Source organism: Vitis riparia, chromosome 13, assembly GCF_004353265.1.
Source record: "Vitis riparia cultivar Riparia Gloire de Montpellier isolate 1030 chromosome 13, EGFV_Vit.rip_1.0, whole genome shotgun sequence".
In the NCBI taxonomy this organism is placed as follows: domain Eukaryota; kingdom Viridiplantae; phylum Streptophyta; class Magnoliopsida; order Vitales; family Vitaceae; genus Vitis; species Vitis riparia.
In genome coordinates, this window is record NC_048443.1 from 24,669,244 (window position 1) to 24,686,849 (window position 17,606).

Genomic DNA, 17,606 nt, shown 5'->3' on the forward strand with positions numbered 1-17,606 from the left:
ATATCACTGCCTCTATCACAAATTTTTACCATGATTAAATGATTTTTTTTCCTTTAATTCATTTTCAGCACCTTTTTCCACCTCTAGTTACTACCAGTCATGTATAAAAGAATTGGTGTTACATCAACTCCTTCGTTTTTCATAACACTAGATCTGTTCAAATTAAGGAAATTATGTTATTGGGCTTAAAATACAAAAAAAAAAAGAAAAAAAAAAGGACTTGTTGAATCGCTTGGAAGCTATGCTCTGAAGGAAAAAAAATTTAGGCTCTAGTCTAGGTTTTACCTTTTGGGGAGAAAAAAAAAAAAAGGACCTTAAGAAAGGGGAAGGGGAAATGAGAAGTTAGAGATGAATGAAGTATTAGATGTAATTATATGATTTGGAAAACAAATTAAGGCAATCTTGAAGTTTTTGAAAAGTTATATTAAGAAGTTGGTGCTACAGAAAGTCGATGACAGTAGCTTATATTTAAGCTTTATACCCGAAAATCCCGTCAATCAAAATCCTTTCCTACATGGATCAATTAATTTTCTGTTAACACATCATTGTTAGGTCGCTTCCCGACCTAACTTAGGCATGGAGGCTTGTGGGCCGAATTGACTACTCGCCCCTTTTTCAAGGGCACAAAAAGCAAGTGTAGAGGAACCAAGGGGAAGTTAGGCCTAACAATGACGCATATCTTTGCCTCAATGAATTTACACAAATTGCTTTTATGCCATCCATCGGAGAATGTCCAAAATTCTTAAATACTATTTTTTTTTCTTTTTGTAAAAACATTACGTAGAATATTTCCTATGTAAATATGTTGTAATTTTAGATTTTTTTTATAAAATAAGGAAAGTTATTAGGATTATTTATATAAATATTTTAGGTTGTAAATGTTATGAAATGGAAATGAATTAATAAAGACTATACATGGTATGAGACACTGATGGAATGAAAGGATTTGTAGTTCATATAAATACCATGAGTAAAAAAATATGAGATGTTTTAGAAATCAACAGTTTTATTTGATTTCTATCCTTTATAACATTCTTTATGGTTTAATAAAATAATTTTATCTTATTTGTGGATGTAGACATAATTGATTGAACTATATTAAAATCTCGTATAAATTGTTTTATTATTACATTTTTTAACTAACATTGTTTGCATTAAAACTTTCGTTGTCATAACAAATTAGTATTCTGTATACTCAACAAATTGGTATCAAAGGTCAAGATGAAGATTTTTGGAAGAGCCAAAAAGAATAAAACACATAAGATGATGACAAAAGAAATTTTAATCAAAGGAGTCTCGTAATGTGAAATAAAAAGTGTATTATAGAGAGATGGAAGATTGACTTAATGAAATTTGATTTAAGGTGGAGATTATTGAGAAGTGTTTTAAATTTCTATTTAGTATAGATTCCTAATTAGTTACATCTGGTTTTTGTCCTTTGTAATATCATTTATGATATAATAGAATAATTCTTTCTTATATTTGGATGTAAACATGATTAGTCGAATCACGTTAAAACCTCGTATATCTTTATATGAATTGTTTTATCTTTTTATTCTTAAGCTAACATTATTTGCATTAAAGTTTTCAATGCAACACCATCCATAGAAGAAGTAGCACAGTATAAAATTTCATCCACTTTTATTTTCAAAACTATAGAATTTGAGTTGCATTTCATCCTTAATCCTCCCAATGCATATCGAAATGAGACATTTGCAATTGAAAGAGCAATACAATTTGAATTGGAGCATGAGGAAAAGTTGCAAGTTATACCGCAAACCAAATGAAATGTTAGGAAATGTAATAGCATGTTACGAAGTGTTCTGTCTTTTAGTGTTTTGGACAATCCACATCAAATATGCAAGATATATATTTTAACACACCATAATATAAAATCGTGTCTTTCATTAAACTTTTCAACTTGAACTTTGTTTATCCTTTGAAGTCTAATGAATTTAGCTTTGATACTAGTTGGTTGGAAAACAAAATGAAGAGAATGAAAAACAGAAAACAAAGTATACAACCATCTATGATTTTATTATATATCAACATATTCAAATTAGTTATGTTAGTTAATATTAAAATGTTACTTTTAGTTGATTAGAAAAAGTCAAATAACTAAAAAAACAAACATCACCTTATGACTTATCAAATTCCAAAACCTCAATTATTTAAAAAAAATTGTTTTTTTCTATCCGTCAAAAACTTTTACTATATTTTTCCTAAGCATATTATAAAAAAAAACTAATTATGTAATTATCAAATATTTCTATAACAGAATATTTTCTTCATAATGATGGAAGGGTTTTTCACAAAACGTTATCTTAATAAGAAAATTATAAAAAAAATTATTTAAAAGAGAACACTTTCAGAGCTTTGGGGTTTATACATCCCATTCCAATTGAGAAACAGCTGAACCAAAATATTCTCCATTAGGCCTGAAAGTATAGTGGGCGGGCCGGGATTCTTTTGACTTGGCCTACTCATATAAGGAGTAATTTTGGCCACAATGCAGTCCGGCCCGGGCTGAGGCGGTAATTTGAAGGTAGGAAGTATGTCAATCCCTTTGAATTCTCTTTGTACCTACAATCCATAGGTTTTGTCTATCTTTATTTCTCTTACTCCAGCATTAAGACTATGTTTGGTTGCGAAAAGTTAGAAGGAAAATGTGAGGGAAACAGAATAGGAAAAAAGAAAAAAGAAAAAAACAGAAGTGAAGAAAAATAGTAAATAAATTTAAAATCAATAAATTATTTTTATATACTATTTTAAATATTTTTCATGAATTTAACTCTTTTATATAAATATTAAATAATTTAAAAATATATAAATTTCTTAATAATTTTAATTATATTTGACTTTTTTTTTTGTATTTTATATAATAAAATCAAATATGAAAAAAATCATTTTTCTTAATATTTTTTTTCTTTCCTTGATAATACTTTTCGAGAACCATATAACCTAATAAATAATAGAAAAATGGGTAGGAGTGACTATAAGCATTTTCCTTTCTTTCGATTTTTGTAATGGGTTGAAGAATGACTAGAATATGACACATTTAATTCACTAATTATATATAAAAAATAATTATATATTTCTTAATAATTTTAAATGCAAATCACATACAAATGAATCAACATTCTTTAACCATGATATATAAAACATTGCATTAATAGAAAATCATATTTTCATATGTCCCTTGACATGAACATAAAAAACTGAAATGTACCATATTCTTGCAAAACTTCAATGGTCTAATTTTAGCGCATTTCTAAATTAATCAACAAAATAACTCATTGTAAATATCATAAACTAATTAAAAAATGAGATGGAATAGAGATAATAACACAATATTTTAACATGGAAAATATTTAAAGAGATAAAAAAACCATGGGTCTCAAGCAACTAAATCATCTAGTATGAAGAAAATTAACTGAGTATAAGGATTTACTTAACCCAAATCTTTCATTCTCTCTTAGACCACTTGCTTAAAACCTTTAAGCTTCAACTACCCACTTTATTCTTTTTGAGAATACTCGGAATTCAGCTAAGCTTTGATCTTGGTTTTTTCTTAAAACCACTCAAAAAGAAATTTGGATTTTATCCTAAGTATGTTGAATATGAGAGTTAGGATGAATAACACACTAAATCAACTCATTTTGAAAGAAAATTTCTTACTCAAATTGATCATTAGCCCAAAACCCACAACATTTTCTTTCAAACCAAATAGCCCCAAAATAGGTAAGGAACTTGAAGCTCAAGAAAGATTCACTTAGCTCTCGTAATTGTCTCTCATCCGGAAAAAGAGCTTCAATATTAAGGTTTTAAAATCATCAAATGATGTAGAATTATTTGGAAAAACTTGAAAAATTGTAATTGTGATCAAAGTCTGATCTATCAAACAATACTAAAAAAATCCGAGTATAACAGAAACTGTTATCCTTTAATTTGATCGATTGGAAATCGATATAAATGATTTTGACATAATGTTTTACAATCTTGAGATTCAACTTTTATTTTTCAAAATGATAAAAGTTTACAGCATGTTAACCAAGGTTTGCTCCACCACTTCAAAAACGCTTACAGCCTCTTCTAGCAATCTTCCATCAGGAACAATTTGGAAAAGGCAGGAATCCAAGAGAGGAGTTGAAGTGATTCAGCTAGGAGAAACATAATCAAGAACTACATACATATATAGTATTGCAATGTGAAGATTGGCATCCTTCCATAGCCACAAATGTTAATTTTCATTCAATGTAATTACATATAGATCTATTTTGATGTTTCCACAGAATCTGCATCATTCATCTCATCTTATTGAATTCAAATTTGGATTATGATTTTCCGTTCCAGGAAGATGAAAAAGCAGAAGGGAATAGCATGAAGAGTGAAGTGAGAGGTACAAAGGAGGGATGCGTTTGAAATCAAGAGAGCTGAGTTCCGCTCAGTGCTCTTCCTCTTCACTATAATCAAGCTGAAATGATTGCTCAAATTCGAAGTCCATGATCACTCCATCCATAATATGAACCACAATCTCCCCCTTCCGCATATCCATCCGTGCCGATCGAACTCTATTCACTATAATCGCTCCATCGGACTCTTTCCAAATGCACAATTCAAATCCGGACAATGAATCAAAACACATTTCTTTTCCAAAGAGCATCGTTTTGGAATACAGCGGCCGGGGAATGGCCGAGAAACCAAGTACACGAGAAAGCACGGCGTAGGTATCGTTCATCTGCTCTGCCGCCAGACTCCGATTCACTTGTAGCCTCAAATCCCGTTGGAAAGCTTTTTCTGAAGGGACGAAGATCGTGAAAGCCAGACCTTCTGGCAACATTTCAAGCATCATCTCCCCGAACTTTCCTATGCTCTCGTCATTGAACCCCTCTCTGATTGCGCTGTTTTGCCCTGTTGAGACCTCGGGGAGTCTCAGCATTGTCACGATCACAACCATAAGGCTACAAACGGTGACCATTACACAAACAAAAGCGATTGAATCCTTCATACACCAGCCTCTCCTCATTGCAACTTTCTCATTAGCAACTAAAACAAATCAGTAATCGCTCTGCAAATTCCTCAAGTCATAGCTCAACTCGAAATCTGAGTTCCATCAAAAGAGTCGAAACACGGATTCAACTACAGAGATTGGCGCCTCCATCTCGATCTCCTCTGCAAAAACTCTATGCGAGCACTTCTGGAATTCTGATTCAGAAAATTTCTTGTTCCTGAGAGATTGCACTCTACGCACTGAAGGGGGGAAGAGAAAGGGGGTTAGGGCATGCGTTTCCTGCATATTCTTACTAATTTTGCTTTATTTTACTTAAAACCCTTTCCAACCCGGTAAACTCATATTAAACTTTACTAATTACATGAATTTAGAAAGACACGGAGCAAGTAGAATTGAGCCAGAAAATTCAAATAATAGTATTTTCTCATGTTAGTTTGATTAGACAAAAATGTCACATGTGGTGGACTAGACTTAATAGGTGAGCGTAGATTTGTAATTTGAATTACCCAAAAGCGAAGGCTGAGAGTTTGATTAAAGATATAGATCTTAATAATATATATATTGACAATATTTTACTTATGTTTTTTCTTTTATGGCTAAGAAAAATATTGATAACAAGAATAAATTTTGAGTGTTTTGAGGTTTAAGGTTAGGGTTTCGTTTTGATAACTGAGAAAATCTAGGAAAAATAAATTTTAGGTGTTTAGGGTTATAGTTTCCTTTTCATAATTGAGAAAATTTGTGAAAGGAAGTAAATTTCATTGTTTAAGGTTTCTTTTTCATAGAAAAGAAATTTCCTTTTTATAGGTGTTTATCTCTAATTTCTTGTGACATTTTTTTTATTTTTTTTATTTTTTTTCCTTGTCATCAACCTTGCATCTATTGATATATCTAATATGAATTATGTATCATATGTTTGTAGATCACCAATCTGACTATTTGGCTATCAAACTACATTATGGAGAGAGGTTTGAGTGCAACATAGAACCTATACCAAAAATTAATGATTATATGGGTGGAAAAGTGGATTATGTTGATAATTGTGATAAAAATGTAATGTCTTTTATTGAACTAGATTATATACTCTTTTGATTCGGATATAAAGATTGCATGAGGATTACTATACTAATAAAAATGGAGAATTAGTATAGTGCTTAACAAATCAAACTGTCTTAGAAATATGCGGCTCATTGTTAAAGGATAAGGAAGTAGAGGTGCTTGTCAAGCACATAAAGGTTTTACATATTGCTCAAGGTCAAATTGGGTCTTCAAATGTTTGCAGTTAGCTTGGTGAAAGTGTGTGTGAAGTTGAAGACTCTAGGACCAATGTATAACTAGAACCCAATGTAGATCAAACACCTCAATATGAAGATAAAGGTAGATCAAATTATGAAGAGGTTGGAAGAGATTCATCTAGAGACAATGACTTTATTGATGATGAATATTTGGTTGGTGATGATAACAATTTGTATGATAATTATGTGGATGATAATGAATGGTAGGTTGGGATAAGAGGAAAAGAAGATAAAAAGAATGAAGTTGAAAAGGAAAACATAACAATGAATGATGTGGAGGATGAGAAAAACCTTTGTGATGATGATGTGAGGAGTTTAGGCAGTGATAATGAAAAAAAAATTAATAGAGATAAGCCTCGATATCCTTAATTTGTGGGTGATATAGACATAGCAAATCTTAACTTTAGTGTAGAGCTACTCTTCACAAGTACAACTAAATTCAAAGCTGCAATGAGGGAATATGTCAAAAAGAATGGTAAAAATGTGAAGTTCATTAAAAATGAGAAAGCCAAAGTAATGACTTATGATGCAACTCAAATGAGGGATGGAAAGACATTTCAAGTGATGACTTATAATTCATAGCATACTTGTAGTAGGGTATTTAAAAATGACAATCACACGTCAAGGTACTTGACGTAACAATTATGTCAACCACTTTAGAAACAACTCAAAGTTATATATTGGAGCATTCATGAACATAGTGAGAAATTCACATGCATGTGAGGTATCTCCTAATCAAGCATATACAACAAAGAAGAAAGCACTCAAACAAATTCAGAGAACGTATATTAACCAATATGCTAAGCTTCAAGACTATTGTGTTGAGATGAGAAGAACAAATCCAAGATCTACTGTGATTATGAAAATAGAATTAGTTGAAGACAAGGTTGTTTTTCAAATGATATATATATGCTTCAATGCATGCAAAAGAGGGTTTTTATTTGGGTATAGGCCAATGGTTAGTCTTGATGGGTGCCCTATTAAAGGATTACACTCTAGACAATTATTGACAGTTGTTGGCATTGACTTAAATAACCAAATCTTTCTTATATGTTATGTTGTTATGGAGGTGGAGTCAAAAGATAGTTGGTTTTGATTTTTGGAGTTTTTGATTCAAGATCCCTGCATCAACAATTCTGAGGCTTGGGCTTTTATTAGTGATAAACAAAAGGTATAAAATTATAAACTTAAGTCTTGAACATATACTATTTAATATTATGTATTTTTTGAAGTCTATTTTTTATGCCCAACTCTATGCATAGATTATTATTATATTGGGTTGGTCCTTAAATGTGTTAAATCTTATATGTACTGAATGATTCATTGATACATTGATGCTAAATATGATGATGGCACTCTACATTTTACAATTTAGTACTTTACAGTTTGGATTTATGTTATTGAATGATTGCTTGAAACATTGATGCTACTTTAGGGTCTTGGAATTGTTAGTCATATAAATTTTTGTTATTATTCTGGGATACATTTAACATATTGTTCTAATTTTAGGGGTTAAATTTGTATGAATAAATGGTAGATTAAGTTACAATCAAGAGATACAATTTTTTTTTGTTTTAGATTTTTATCTAGGTTTGTGGATGTTTTTTTATTTTTTATTTTCCTTCTTTTAATTTACTTTTATTGTACATTCACCATATAGAATTTACTTTTACTATCCATTCATCTACTTAAAGCATTTGTTTATTATACTTTTGAGGATTTAGTTCGTATAACAGTTGCCACTATTGTTACTTTTCATTTTTGTGTGTTATTCTTTTATTTATTGGTTTATATTCTTTTCTTAAAAAACTAAAGTATGTGTGTGTGTTTGTAGAGGTTGGTGCCTGCTATTGAGGAATTGTTGTCAAACTTTGAGCATAAACATTGCTTGAGGCACTTGTATAACAATTTTAAGCAAAATTTCAAATGACTAACATTAAAAAATAGAGTATGGAAAGCAACCATTGCTTTTATTGTGTCTACTTTTAATAGACATATGAAGTGGATGAAAGAAAAAGATAAAAAATGCTTATAATTGGTTAACCTCCAAGCCAACAGTTTATTGGCCAAGATCTCATTTCAATACATCATTTAAGCGTGATATGTTACTCAACAATTTTTGTAAGTCATTTAATGCAACTCTTGTTGAAGCAAGACAAAAACCAATATTAAGTATGCTAGAGGACATAACCATATATCTTATTAAAAAGATGAATGCAAGGAAGACTTACATGAGTAAGTATGAAAGATTATTATACTCGAATATCCATAAGATTTTGGAGAAGAATAAGGTTGAGGCAACAAGTTACATACCTACTTGGGCTGTGAATTAAAGTTTGAAATCATTTGCATGCATGATGATAGATATATTGTCAATCTTGGCAATCAAACATGCAAATGTGGAAGATGAGACTTAATTGGTATCCTTTGTCTACATGCATTCTCAACTATATTGGAATCATAAAATTTTGTGCATTCATGCTATCATGTGCCAACATATAAAAGGGCTTATGGACACTTTTTGAAGCCAATAGATGGACCTGATATGCGATTAAAATAGGGACTACCTACAATATATTCTCCAAGATATCACAAACAACCTGGTAGGTTGAATACACTAAGAAGAAGAGAACTCGATGAACCAAGTAAGAATGCGTGCAAAATGAAGAAGACTTATTTAGTGATGAAGTGTAGAACATCCATATTAGGGAGAAATCCAAATGAGGTAAAGATGGAACATGGAACTCAAAAATCAAGTGCAGCCTCAGACATTAGAAAGTAATATGATCAAACATATTAGGAAAATAGATTTTTGTTCATTTTGTGGGATAGATTTAAGGTTGGTTCTTTTTTTTTTTTTTTTTTAATTTATGAATGTGTATAAATGTTGGATTTCATGGGAATGATACTATTTGAGGAAGGGTATTGTTTTTGTTGAATGCTTGTATTTTTTGGGCAACATGGAAGGCATTTTTTTTTTTGTAATATCATGCAATGCCCCTGCCTTTGTAACATGTTATACTTATATAGTTGGCTCTTTTTTATAGGTTATACTACTTCTATAACAAAACTACTATAGATCTTACATAGTTATTAATTAATGCAGTTCATTGGCAAAATTCATTTATTTATTTTACTTATCAAGATTGACAATTTATGTGCATTAAATAGAGCACCTATTATAGGTGGTGTTATGACTATGTTTATAGGATTTTTCATTTTTTTTTTTTTACAATAAGAGTACATAACTATATATACCATTGTTAGAAACAGATTTCATTTTTCATGAAAAAGGGTCATTCTTTCCAACATAGCTAGTTGATGAATTTTCTACCCCTCTTTAGTAAAACTAGGATTGCCGGTTTTAGCATTTGAAATAGATTCTATAAAGCAATTTATTCCAATATTGTCCCATTGAATTGGATGAAACCCATCTTTCTAAACAAAGCATTTTGCAAGACAATAAGTTCATCTTCATTAGGTGAAGGAAAAGTTATCTGTAAAACAATTAAAAAAAAAAAAAACTAAAAGTTCAAGACCATAACACAAACAAATTGTTTCAAGAGCATGAATGCAGAATGGTATCAAAAATTGAACTTTTGCTCAGACTCATCAAATAATTCAAATTTTGTCATTCTATTAATTACAAAACATGATTTTATGGCTTAATTCCATCAATGCCCTAATCACAACTTCTTATCTGTTCAAATTGTTTACAGAAAATGCATAACTAAAACCAGTTGGGAGCCTTTATCTAATTTACAAATTTTCAAGTAACTTTGAGTACAGAGCTTGGAAGCCTTCATAAGAAATAACACCATTTCTTTGTAGTATGATGGCCAAAAGAACCAAACAAATCGTCCATGGAATGATTATCAACCAAAACATGCATTTAACCTTTTTTTGATAAATAAATATGTCATTCTCCTTCTTCTCCAATTCATTCAACAATCTAGAAATGATTTGCTTCAACCTATCACACATTGGAGCATCATACTACAAGAAGAATCCACATCCTCCACATTTTTGTATCGAAAATTGAACATATATAATAATAAGATGTCTATAAAAAGCAAATGGCCAAGAATCAATCTAAAAATCAAACATATTATTACCTTATGTCTATTGCATCCCAAAAACATTTTCCCTGAATTTAGATTAGTCTACGATGTCATAACACGAGTCTCATTACCATAATAGCAATGAACAGGAGGATCCATTAATCTTCTAGTTACATTTTTTTCTTCATGAAGCTCGACTTTGGGGATTCTAAGGCTTCGAATTTGTGGGTGTTTAGGGATTTAAGGTCTCAAAGGAAGAATGAAGGAGGAATAACACTCTTTTGGTGATTCAAATTACAAATCTAACTTTACTTATTAAGTCACATGCACGACACATGACATTTACATCCAATCAAACCAACACCGTCCAACAAAAAAGGCACAATGCTGGTCTTTAAGAAGATTGGAAAGTAATTTGTTTTATTTTAAACCTAAGATGATAATATGCAAAACACACTATAAGTTGAGGGGGTAAAGTGTATTAGAACCAATTATTCATATTAAATTATATTGAACAACAAAAAAAAGCTAAAGCAAAACATTGATACAAAAAATGGTGAATTCAGAAATTCCATCAAATTTGTTCGATTCAATGAATAACTTTTAAGATACAAAAATATTTGACTTGTATTAAAAAAATATATAATTTATTTAAAATATAAAATACTATCTCAATTTTTGAAAATATAAAATAAATTTATATTTTTTTCACAAGGAGAAATAATAATGTTAGAAGTTATTTTAAAAAATGAGTTATAAAATTCTATATCAATTTTTTAAAATAAATTTTATAAATATAAAATAAGTTCATATTTTTTTTAATACAAGATTCTCATTTTCAAAAATAAAAATTTAAAAGTATATTCAAACAAACACTAAATTTATTAATTATTTTTTTATGAATCAAAAAATGAAAAGGAAAGATGAAATGGGCTAAACTTAAATATGTATTTAATTTGAATGTGAAGTGAAAGAAGTATGTAAATTTATAGATATGATTAATGTTGCAACTTAGGATTTTTAATCCAAAGATTATATATAAAGTTCCAAAAATATTAATTTAGATTGGTTGAGGGCTGGATGGCTTGAGATAGATTATTATTTAAAGTAGCTTAATTGGCAAAAAATTTAGAAAAGTAGATTTCAAAGTTATGTAATAAAATATTAATTTTGAAATTTGATTTTGGTTTTTTTTTTTCATATTGAATTTTGGTAATATGTTCTTATGTTAGGTTTAGAGTGTATTTGTTTTTTTTTTAACTTTTTATTGAAAGTAATTTTCTTTCAAACTTTAAATTGTTTATTTTTCTACTTTTTTAAAATACTTTTTAATGCTTAATATAAAAAATATGTTATAAAAACAAGCAACTTAATATTAAATTCTATTTAAAATTAAGTAATATATATATATATATATATATATATATATTTTTTTTTTTATAGATAAACTTAATCTAAGTTAAACATTATATCATATTAGATTCAAGCAAATGAGCTGTGAACAATCTAATCTATGGAAGCTCTAGTGATGACTTATTTATTTATTTATACCAAAGTGAATCAATGCATCATGGCACCCAATCACCTTAAAAGAAAATTTCCAAAATGATCTTTCATTTTTTTGGAAAATAGAAATCTCTAAAATAAATAAATTTAAGTATAATTCACATATTAATTTATGTTGTTCAATTAATTCAACAGTATTCCAATGCATGGAGGAAAAACATGCAGTGGTGAAACATATGGATTGGGTAAGTTTAAATATATGAATTTTTTAAAATTATTTAATTTCTATTAGGGATAGGAAAAATAGAAAAGCTTGAATATATTTAATCCTTTTATTAATTCTTAATAGAGTTTAACAAGGGAAGTGGACAAGCTTGATCACAATTAGTGAGATGATTTTGTTGTAGTAAATTAAGTAATATATTTCTTTAATATTCATATAAATTTTAATATTTTGCCTTTATAGCATTGAAAATAAAATTATTTATTATGAATACAATTAATGAGTTGAATTTATTATAGAAAATCTTGAGTAGTATATTTTAGGCAATATTCATGAAGAAGTCGTTTAATATAGACTTTGGGTGTGTAAGATACAAATGTTATGTTGGGACTTCGGAGAACATACTATCAAATATGTGATGGGCAAGAATCTTTGATATTTGTACTAATTAAGTAACATTGAAAATCAATTTCATTTTAATTCATTATTTGAATTACTTTTTAAAATGAAAATTATTTATTATGAGCATTGTTCTTATTATCCGTAAAGAAGCTAATTTTCTTTCACCTGCATTTAATATAGATTTGGATATATATGATACAAATGTTGTATTGATGTGATTGGCAAAAATCTTGAATGTTATTGTATAGTTTGTGCTAATTAAGTAATATGGGAAATCAATTCCATTTTAATTCTTTAATTATTTTTAAAAATAGGAATAAGAATAAAAAAAAATTATTACTATGAAAATCAAATTTCACTTTTACTAAGATTTGTGATGGACAAAAATTGTAAATGTTATTATGTGGTTCCCAGAACCCGTTGGTTGTTGGTGAACTGTTAAAGCTGCTCCCATGACGAGAGTGGATCACCATGTGATGGTTTGGGAATGGACTAGGAATGACTCGATTGAATGATCTGATGAAGTGTTCGGATCACAATGATGTGAGCACTCCGTGTGTTTGTTAGGAGACACTTCTCAACAAGCTACAATCTGACGTTGCCATTTGAAATGTGGGAAATCAATCACATTCTAATTTATTAATTTGTTTGAATTATTTTTTAAAATGGAAATAAAAGTAAAAAAAAATTATTATTATGAAAATCAAATTTTACTTTTATTAGAATTTTGATTTTTTTATGCTATTATAATTTATCTTCTTCATGTATAAAATACACCTTAATATAGATATACACTTTGAACAGTTTTTCATGGAGAATATTTTATAAATTACTAAAATGTTCTATTTTTTATAGCATTTAATGGAATAAATTATTATAAAATTATCATGAAAATATTTATTAAGTTGGAAAACTATAAAGAATAATTCGATGATTGATATTCATGCTTTACTTAGATTTAATCATTTTTAATAAATTTTTACTTGTAGAAGAAATTAAAAAAAGTAAAGAACAAGAATGGGAAAATGTCATTTATGGCGGTAGCATGTGTAATGAATTCTTACAATTTGGAGGATGTTTATGCCTGTTTTGATAAGAAAGTCTGAAACAGTGTAATTTGTTGGGGAAATTGTGTTTTGGACCCAATTGAAAAGCATAAGTCCATATAAGTTTACCATTTAAGCTCAAGACTTGAGGAAGTATGAAAATTGAGAAAAATTATATGAATTTTTTATCTTTTTGGAAATGACATTTACTGATTATGAAAAAAAGATGGCAGAAAAACATTAATTTAAATTTTATTCCTTTTATAAACCTTAATAAAATTCAATATAATTTAGTGATTTAGAAAAAACAAAAATACACCATTTTCAAAAAAAAAAATAAAAAAAAAATAAATTATTATTATTTAAAAATCAATCATCTTGGAAGGTATATGTTTTTTAAATTGTGCATATAAAAAATAACTAAAAATATGTCAAATTTATTTTTTTTAAGTGATATATTTTTAAAAAAATTAGTTTTCTAAAAATTATAAAATTTCAAAATAATTATTAAAAAAAAGATTTAAGATAAAAAAAATTAGTCAAATATTATAATAAAAAATAATTTTAAATGATATATCAATTTTTTTCATATTTTATATTTTTCTCATCAATTATATAATTTATATATATATATATCAAAACTTAATTTTTTTGGTCAAGCCATTCCAAAACACAATCTTCCCAATTTGTTCTGCTCCTCTAAATAAGATTATTAAAATTAAAAGTTCAAACTAGGCAGGCAGTGAAGTTGGGAAGTACAAGAGACAGAAAACAGAGAGAGGATTTGCTATGAAAAGGCAGACATTGGTAGAATTATGCAAGTCAGAAGTCAACTCCTCGCTTGGCCAAAAAGCAAAACCACAACGAAATATAAATATATTATTATTAGCACTAAGGATATGTCACAAATAGACAAAGAAAGCCCCCTCGCCCCCCAACCCCAGCCATCCACATCAAATCATAACCGTCGAATACACAGTGGACCAGAAAACACATGCCTTCGAAAGTTGCGACCATGAGTGGTGAAGCTCACGCCCAACCCGTTACGTACTGCATGAACTCCGAATCGGATTCAAGACCCGCCATGGTTTCGGGCGACAAGACCACCTCCAGATCAACGCTCCCCCCACCCTCACGTCCGGGAAAGGCGGAAATCTTGCCGTCGAATTTGTTGGCCCGCCCGCCCCGAATGGCCATGGGTCTGCCCCACCCGAAATCGTTATCGTACATCGGGAATCGTGGAGAACTGCCCATCGTGATCATTGCGCCGTCGAAGTTCCCGAGTGGGAAACACTTTGGGCTGCTCTCCCAATCCCCTATGAACTTGCGCACCATATCGTCGTTGTGAGCCTTGACGTTGCTGTTGAGCTGTTCAGCGCACCATCTCAGATCCCGAGACAAGACGTCGCCAGCGGAGGCGTAGGTTGGGATGCTCTGAATCGCGTTGCCGAAGTAGAGCGGGTCCAGCTTTGGCTCCAGGCGGTGGCGGACGTTCACCGCCATCCGGAACGTCGTCGTTTTGGAGGGATGGAACTTTCTAGCTCGCGTCACGGCGCGCCATAGAAGCGCTGAGAGGGACTGGAACGATGAGATTTCCACTGTCTGATTTGGACAATCAGTTTGGGGTTTTGAGACGGCGACGGCGTTTTTTAGCCAGTTCTCCAAAACTGATGTGACCTTTCCGCTTGCTTTCTGGTCCGGCTTCCAAGGATCGTTGCTTTGCTTTCCCAGTATTTCAATGGCGTCAATTTCTCCGATGCACGATGATTTATGATTGTTCACCTTTGATTTAAGCTTCAGAATCGCTTCTCTACTGAAGCTAAAGATTCTCTCGGCTAGCGGTGCATCGCCAGAGAAGGTTACCTTGGGACCTCCTTGGGGAACCATCAGCACTGCCTGCGAAATCAGCACCGATTTCCGCTCAAAGCACGGAGCCCTCGAAATTCTCTTTAGCCCCCTGGACAAATCCGCAAACGTATTGAAGAAGTTCCAAAAAGACGTCCCATCGGTGACAGCATGGTTAACTGCACAACCGATGAAGACTCCGTCGGCTAGTTCAGTCACCTGCACGGCCATAATCGGTTTGAAATGGCCATCATAGCTAACAGTTCTATCGAATGCGAAGAACTCCTTGAAGGAGTCTGGAACATGGATGGGAGACAAAAGGTCTCGAATGAATATATGCCCGGCATTGGCATGAATGAAATCAACGCCGGCGTCATTGCAAGTGATGTAGACGTAACCATGGGCGTCGGTGATCAAACGGCCGGCGAGTGGCGGAAAATGCACCAGAGTAGAAGAAAGTGCGCGCTTGAGAAGAGCGAGGAGAGCATCAATTAGGAAAGGAGGACGAGTAAAGAGGGCCCCCTTCTGAATGTAATGGCAAGAGAGCATTGGGAGATCGGAAGCCGACAGTTTGAGATCTCCAAGGCTCGATTTCTTCTCAGGAATTACAGTGCATTTCGAGACGATAGTCACTGAATCAGTACTCATTTTCTCACTCTTCCGACCTTCTCTCTCGCTGTGTGTATATTTGAGAGTGAGTGAGTGATGTTAGCGAGAACTAGCCTCTAGTTTATATAGGGGGTTGGGTTCATGCACTAGCTGAGGGTTGCTGATGTTGTCATTTTCTTTATTATTTTAATTTATCAATCATGGGTTAACATTGTCTGCATCTGCCAGCGTAGGAAATTACCTACATCCTCATCATAAAATCACCCATGAGGCCCATCACGTGTTGCCTCTTCAGTGTTGACTTCCTCTTGTATTTGTTTTTGGGCCAATAAACATATGATATTACCCCTTCATCAGCCTCAATCATTTTAACCATCGCACCCAACCACGTGTACAGCTGCCGGGACAGCTTTTAGCCAATTGGCACATGCGGCTAGGAGCCACATGTATGCCTACGTGTCACTATGAGCGAGTTCTTCAAGGGTTGTCGAGAGCTGAAAACGGAAAAAGAACTAAGGAAAAGCCAAAAAGGGCCATATTACCATGACCCTTTATGGGAAATTGAATTTAATGCAATTTGGTTTGGGGCTTTTAAAACTGCAATCGGAAGAGGATATCATGAATCTCCTGAGATTTTCCTGCAAATCCCGGAACCCATTCACCCACGCGCCAAGGAGTCGTGGGCCCTAATCTTCTATTGTATCCCTCCACTGAAGCAGCAAACAGTGTCCCCCACGGGCTCGAAGGGTGATGGAGTTAGCAGTTCTTTTACCCATGAGCAGTACAATGCAGCTTGGGTTCAAAAGATTCTCACGTGCGTGCATGCAACGGTGTCGTTTGTACCTGGCGTCATGTGTATATCTCTTCACCGTCTGATGCAACGAAATCACAGTGCTGTAAGTTCCTCGTTGCATTTGCGGCATTAAGTCCAACAAATCTATTGCGCTGTTTCACCAACTCACGAATTACACCAAATAATATTTTTTTTTTTAGAGTACATTCGAGTAACATTTTAGTATTTTATTGTGTATACTGAAATCAACCATAGATTTCAACGAAGCGATTTTATCAATTTAATATTATTTTTAATTTATTTTATTATTTTTACATAAAAACGAAATAAAATACTCTGTTTTATAATATTAGCTTTATTTAAAAATAGTTTTAAAATATTATTTTTAATTATTTTTTAAAAACAAATTTAATAATAAAAATAAAAATAATTAAATTGGAGGGAGAATTAATTTTTACATTTAAAAAAAAAAAGTTGCGGATTAAACAGTTGGACTGCTGCTGTTTTCTACTGGCTGCTTTACCCTTTGAGAAGCTTCCATGGCACATAAATCATCTCGTGAGAAATTAATTATCCAGTACATGCAACATAAAAGAATCGCGCCGACTATTTACGTTCTGTACGTTGGCTGTCATTCTTCAAATCCCGAGAAAGGTCGGTCTGCGCAGCTAGAAGAATCATGAACTGTCTCGCGAGAAATTAATTACGGCTACTTGAGTTATAATAATTGAAGCTTATGTTTGAGATTACCTGATGAAAAAGTCGGTTAATCAGCATATAAATATCTCCATAAGCAACCGCCATTTCTGATTTGT

General features: G+C 31.5%; 2 protein-coding genes across 2 annotated transcripts; both read right to left on the reverse strand.

The window, feature by feature from the left end:
- Positions 1-4,178: 4,178 nt before the first annotated feature.
- LOC117928897 lies at positions 4,179-5,280 on the reverse strand. Its single transcript, XM_034848997.1, has one exon. It carries the CDS (start codon positions 5,024-5,026, stop codon positions 4,445-4,447), a length of 582 nt encoding a protein of 193 aa, XP_034704888.1. The 5' UTR covers positions 5,027-5,280; the 3' UTR covers positions 4,179-4,444.
- A 9,100-nt stretch (positions 5,281-14,380) lies between these two features.
- On the reverse strand, positions 14,381-16,100 carry LOC117929293 (uncharacterized acetyltransferase At3g50280). The gene has a single exon (XM_034849569.1). The coding sequence runs from the start codon at positions 16,035-16,037 to the stop codon at positions 14,574-14,576; it is 1,464 nt and encodes a 487-aa protein (XP_034705460.1). The 5' UTR covers positions 16,038-16,100; the 3' UTR covers positions 14,381-14,573.
- Between the last annotated feature and the right edge of the window lie 1,506 nt (positions 16,101-17,606).

Excerpts from the sequence above, each read along its gene's own strand:
- LOC117929293 (XM_034849569.1), bottom strand. The coding sequence starts at position 16,037 with ATGAGTACTGATTCAGTGACTATCGTCTCGAAATGCACTGTAATTCCT.
- LOC117928897 (XM_034848997.1), bottom strand. The coding sequence starts at position 5,026 with ATGAGGAGAGGCTGGTGTATGAAGGATTCAATCGCTTTTGTTTGTGTA.